The 6,525-nt window shown below is 38.9% G+C and overlaps 1 protein-coding gene across 2 annotated transcripts in view; it reads left to right on the forward strand.

The window, feature by feature from the left end:
• Nucleotides 1-3,550, forward strand: part of Cyp2c11 (cytochrome P450, subfamily 2, polypeptide 11) — a 36,230-nt gene extending 32,680 nt beyond the window's left edge. Inside the window, exons 8-9 of one of the 2 annotated variants that reach the window (NM_019184.2) lie at nt 2,119-2,260; nt 3,003-3,547. In NM_019184.2, the coding sequence (NP_062057.2) occupies nt 2,119-2,260; nt 3,003-3,214 (354 nt within the window). In that variant the 3' untranslated portion in view covers nt 3,215-3,547. Of the gene's footprint in view, nt 1-2,118; nt 2,261-3,002 lie in introns of both variants that reach the window. The other variant, XM_008760364.4, reaches the window with a different exon arrangement.
• The last annotated feature ends 2,975 nt before the right edge of the window (nt 3,551-6,525 follow it).

Consider the following 6,525-nt stretch of genomic DNA (forward strand, 5'->3'; position numbering starts at 1 on the left):
AACTTAGAATCCATCTCAAGGAGAGCCTTCAAGGCCTGACACTATTACTGATGCTATGGTGTGCTTACAGACAGGAGTCTAGCATGGCTGAGTTCCAAGAGGCCCAACAAAGAGCTGACAGAGACAGATGCAGATACTTATACCCAACCAATGAAGTTCTCTCTCATAACTCTGGGTTTTGTCAAGCTGATAACTGAAATAACTAGGAGAATATCTTTTTAAAAAGCAAATAAAGGGATATATAAGTCTGTTTTTATATTTCATATGCATTTGGGATATAAAAGTGTGTAGAACTATATTTTAGTTTATAAACCTATCACACTTAATAGCTAAAAACTTTAATGTATGTTTCCCAAGATTGAAAACGTTCTGCTACAATTTGATAAGTACATTCACACTGAAGAAATTATGAATATACTATTTTCCTCTATATAGCTTAAGATAACATTTTCTAGTTATACCAAGATTTTTTCTTATAGATTTGAAAACTTCTCATAGTGCAGCAAAGGAAGGAGTCCTCAGTTTCATTCTCTAAAATTGAGAACCTTTCTATTAAGATTTTTTTGATACAGCAATTGTTTTGAAGAATCAAAGCCTTTTGTCCTGTCTTCTTTCATGTGAAATTTAATCTTTGGGTATCCTATTTTCCAAATAATTTATCAAGAATTTTAATTATTATTTGACAATCATTGCCTGAGTATTCTATTTTCTAAATAATTTACCCACAGCTTATAAAATTAAACATTTTAAAGATAAATCTAGTTTTGACAATTTCTCATGTCTATAATGCAGCCTGAGCACACTTATCCTCTCTCTCTTTCCTTATCTCCTCTGACTTCCACTAAAGCCCTTCTAACAATTTCCCTTCCCACTCTTATATCTTACTGTTTTGTTTTATGACTTTCTGGGTTTGATGAGGGTCATCAGCATCTGCATGGGTGTGGGGCTATATTCTCTGGAGCTTTTGGGACTTAGTGGGCACAACACTCTTAGTACAACTAATTGATAATCTGTGCTTGAATTGATCATTCTGAGTTGTGGAATGATGTGTGTTCATTTCTCTTGTACTTTTTAATGTAGGGGTCATCTGTGATAATCAAATTATAAGCAGCATATAGTATATATGATAAGTGGTCAAAAAGTCATGATATACCTTCAATGGCATATTCAAAGTTATCACTAATTATATCAGATCTTCATTTAACGAAAGCTGAAGCAAAGGATTATCAATTATCCTGACTTTTCCAGAATAAACATAGATTTCCATCTAAAACCATAGCCAATATGAGTTAAATGAGAATAGAAGTGATAAATACAGCAGTGAGGGCAGACTCCGGTGTCTAACCTTGGTAATATCTAGAGTGTGTTCAGTCCTTCAACTCAATTTTTTAACTGCTAATGGAGATGAAATTAGCAAAGCTGTTGCTACTAGCATTAAACTAATGTCATCAATTTTGTGTCTTCTTAAAAAACAACAACAATGACAACAACAAGGACAACAACAACAAAAAACCAACATTGAGTCCAATGAGTACTGCTCACATACTTGTGGATATGTAGCTATCTCCTGGGGTGTAGTTGCCCAACAAGGTCTGATTCACAAAGAAAACTGACTCCTTAACTTCATCAGAGAAACTTTCTTTGCCGTAGAATCATGGTGATCAACACAGAGACTTAAAACTGATCAAGATACTGAGAATAAGAAACCTCAGGATGCTCATTCCTAAATGGAATATCATTATCACACTTCCTTCTTTCAAGGATAAAGCATCAGTGTGGAAGAGAGGGCAGAAAGATTGTAAGAACCAGAGGTGGTAGTTATGTGCCAGTATCTCCTGGGCATGGACTGATATTATATTTATAAACTGATAGCAGTTGTGACAACATGCATGAGTTCTGTTCGAGGTCAAACCAGAGCATGGAGAAGGGAGGTGGGTGTGAAGTTCCATCCCTAGCTGAGGATCTAGAGTCAGTTCATCTCTGTGTTTGGTTTATGTGTAAATGTCATTGCTCTGCTTTGAATCCAGTACTTTTATTCATAAGTCAAGTAGATCGGTTTAGGTGAGTTCCTTCAATTCTTCTCATTCAGCTTTCATTATGTCTGTTGGCTGTTTTCAGGGTACCAATGTGATAGTATCGCTGTCATCCATACTGCATGATGACAAAGAATTTCCTAATCCAGAGAAGTTTGACCCTGGTCACTTTCTAGATGAGAGAGGTAACTTTAAGAAGAGTGACTACTTTATGCCATTCTCAGCAGGTAAAAGAAATTCATTTCCATTTGTACTTTGGAGGACATAATCGAATTTTAGGATCAGATGCAATTTCTATGGTGATTTTGCCAGGACTAATAGATTTTCTGCTTATATGCCATAAGAACTTCCACTTTAATGACTATATATTTCCTCTACATATAATAATTCTTTATTGGACCATATTAGTGAGCATTGTAGAGTCTAGCACAGTTTTTCCACGTTAAGAAAGCAAATTATATTTGTGTGCCATCCCTGGCTCTACATCCCTGTTCATACCAATGAGGTTGGCCATGATCGTGTTAGTGGATTCTGGGAGAGGAAGGAAGATAGGACATCCAGGAGTGGAAGAGACCTGAGGCAGTATGGCTTAATGGAGGGGAACAAAGGCTACCTTTGGTAGAGTCTTTTGGGGCAAGTAAATCATTGGCCAGGGCCAGGGTGCTAGGGATGCCATATTTGCATAAGGGAGAATATCCGGTACTGATCATAAAGAGGAGACACTATTGCTCCTGAGGGCATGTCAGAACCTTGCTTTGTCAATGGCAGCTTGAAGCTTTCAACTTCATGGTATTGGAGATGGGTGAGTGGAGCTGTGTGTGGGTTTGAGAACCTGATATGGGTGTCTTTTATCCACATGCTGAACAACTCATTGACTACTGTAGAATCTCCATGACAATTCACAGCACAATCTGCAGACAATTCAGGAGCAAGTCTTTTTCTCTTTTTTTCTTTTCTTTGTTATTACAGGAAAGAGGATATGTGCAGGAGAAGCCCTGGCTCGCACGGAGCTGTTTTTGTTCTTCACCACCATTTTACAGAATTTTAACCTGAAGTCTCTGGTTGATGTAAAAGACATTGACACAACACCAGCTATCAGTGGATTTGGCCATTTGCCCCCTTTTTACGAGGCTTGTTTTATTCCTGTGCAAAGGGCAGACTCTCTAAGCTCTCATCTGTAATGTCTCTTCTGAGGGTCCTGTCTACTTCATTCTTGGTACTATAGTAGCTTTAACTCACATATCCCCATTTCCTTCGGATCCAGTGAACATCAAACCTCATTGAGTTGAGTTCCCTGAGTCAATATATAGTTCTATTCCTGTTCCCTATATCTTGTGACGTTCCCTATATCTTGTGACATTCCCATGCAGTACTTACATAGTTAGTGCTAATACTTGTATGACTTCATTACTGTTAATACTGTTTTCACTATATAAAAGCAAAATATTTTAGAATATGAGAATTCAGAGTCATCTGTTCCCTTCATGTGCTAAATAAATACTAATTTTTGGACCAGTTCATAGACTCTTTTTTTTAATGGGTATAATGTAAGGAAGAAGTAAAGAAAACAAACTCTCAGGAGACCATATTTGTCTTCATTTATACAAAAAGGGACCGAGGAAGACAAAGGCAGAAGTGCTTTCTTGGCTGTTACTGCACATTTGGATTTGAAGGAGAGAAATTGTATCCAAGAAAAGTTCCTGGCTTTGGGAATCATTCTGATGATTAGTCATGCACAGTGAACATTGGGGATTAGAGCTAATACCTCAGCTTTGATGTTTACTGTGAGCACAAAGTAGGGATAATGAATATTCTTTTTGCTTTCCGTTTCCAACTTAGAGTTAAATAGTAATTAACATCTATGTCGATTCATATTTTATGTGTTTGTTCAAGGAGATGGTTCATTTAATAAAGTGTTTGCTGTGGAAGCGAGAGGATCCAAATTTAATACCCAGACCCATGTAAAGAAAGCAAGGCTTGGTAATGCATGTTTAAAATCCTAGTGCTGAGAAGAAGGGATGGGAGGGTCCCTGGGTCTTACTGGCTAGCTAGCCTAACATACCTGTAAGTTATAAGACCATGCTCAAAACAAACTAGCCAGCTGGCAGTGGTGGATGTTTTCAATCCCACACTGGGGGCAGGGGCAGGTGGATCTCTGAGTTCAAGGCCATCCTGGTATATCAATTGAGTTCCAGGACAGTCAAGGCTATACAGAGAAACCCCTGTCTCAAAAAAGCAAACCAAACCAAAACATGGTCGATGATACCTGATGAATGACCCCTAAGAGTGACCTTTGTTGCATACATACATATCATCACATATGTACATACCACAACATACACCCACAGAAAAGTTTGTGCATGAGCACATACTTAGAAAGTCACAGTTTTGGTGTAGATTATGTACTTCACTTGGTAGAGAGCTATGGCACATGCACCAAGATGTGCGCTTGAGCTTCAGTGTTGCATAAAACTCTATGTGGTGACACATGTCTATAATCTCAGCTCTTAGGAGGTAGAGAGCAGATCAGAAAACTATGATCATTCTCTGCTATATAGCAAAGTTGAGACCAGGCTGTGCTAAATGAATTTTTTATCTCCTTTCTTTTCTTTTTAAAATAAGAACAACATTTAATTGAGGCTGGCTAACAGGTTCAGAGAATCAGTCCATTATTATCAAGGAAGGAACATGGCAGCATCCAGCCAGGAGGAGCTGAGAGTTCTACATTTTCATTTGAAGGCTGCTAGTAGACTAATAGTTACCAGGCTGCTAGGTTTGAGGGTATTTAAGCCCACCCCCACAGTGACACACCTACTCCAACAAAGCCACAACTCTTAATAGTGTCCTTCCCTGGACCAAGCATATACAAACCAACACATTCCACTCTCTGGACCCATAGGCTTGTACAAACCTAGGAGTCTATGAGGCCATACCTAAACACAATTCAAAATTTAGTTTGGTTCCTGTCAGCATGCACTTCTTAGTTTCATCCATCTTATCAAGTTTTGGTGGCTGTAATATATATGGGTCACATGTGGGGCAGACTCTGAATGGCTGTTCCTGCAGTCTCTGCTCTAAAAGTTGACTTCCTATCTTCTCTAATGAATATTTTCTTTCCTTTTTTGAAGAAGGAGTAAAGCATTAGCATTTTGGTCATCCTTCTTGAGTTTCATGTGGTCTGTGCATCTTGGGTAATTTGAGCATTTAGGCTAATACCCACTTATCAATGAGTGCATACCATGTGTGTTTTTCTGTGATTGAGTTGCCTCACTCAGTATGATATTTTCCAGTTCATTCCATTTGCCTATGAGTTTCATGAAGTCATTGTTTTGGACAGCTGAGTAGTACTCCATTGTGTAGATGTACCTCATTTTCTGTATCTATTCCTCTGTTGAAGGGCATCTGGGTTCTTTCCAGATTCTGGCTATTATAAATAGGGCTGCTATGAACATAGTGGAACATGTGTCTTTGTTGTATGTTGGAGCATCTTTTTGGTATATGCCCAAGAAAGGTATAGCTGGGTACTCAGGTAGTGCAGTGTCCAATTTTCTGAGGAACCTCCAGACTGATATCCAGAGAGGTTGTACCAGTTTGCAATACCACCAACAATGGAGGAGTGTTCTTTCTCCACATCCTTGTCAGCATCTGCTGTTGGCTGAGTTTTTGATCTTAGCCATTCTGACTGGTGTGAGGTAGAATCTCAGTGTTGTTTTGATTTGCATTTCCTGATGACTAAGGATGTTGATCATTTCTTTTCTTTTTTTTAAATTAGGTGTATTTATTTACTTACATTTCAAGCGTTATTCCCCTTCCTGGTTTCCTGTCCATAAGCCCCCATTCCCTCCCTTCACCCTCCCTGACATGGGTATTCCCCCCTTACATCCCTCTTATTGCCCCACCCCAATATTCTCCTGCACTGGGGGTCCAACCTTGGTAGGACCAAGGGCTTCCTTCCCCTGGTGCCTCAACAAGGCTATTCTCTGCTACACATGCAGTTGGAGCCCTGGGTCCATCCATGTATAGTTTTTCGGTAGTGGTTTAGTCCCTGGAAACTCTGGCTGTTGGCATTGTTGTTTTTATGGGATTGTAAGCTCCTTCAACTCCTTCAATCCTTCCTCTAATTCCCCCCCCCCAAGGGGGTCCTATTCTCAGTTCGGTGGTTTACTGGTAGCATTGAACTCTGTATTGGACATGCTCTGGATGTGTCTCTCAGGAGAGATCTATATTCAGTCCCTTTCAGCATGCATTTTCCAGCTTCATCAATCTTATCTAGTTTTGTTGGCTGTATATATATATATATATATATATATATATATATATATATATATATATATATATATATATATATATATGGGCCACATGTGTGTCAGGCTCTGAATGGCCATTCCTTGAGTTGCTGCTCTAAACTTTGCTTCCATATCCCCTCCTATGGATATTTTTCCCCCTTTTAAGAAAGAGTAGAAGCATCTGCATTTTGGTCATCCTTCTTCTT

The sequence above is a fragment of the Rattus norvegicus genome, chromosome 1 (genome assembly GCF_036323735.1).
Source record: "Rattus norvegicus strain BN/NHsdMcwi chromosome 1, GRCr8, whole genome shotgun sequence".
In the NCBI taxonomy this organism is placed as follows: domain Eukaryota; kingdom Metazoa; phylum Chordata; class Mammalia; order Rodentia; family Muridae; genus Rattus; species Rattus norvegicus.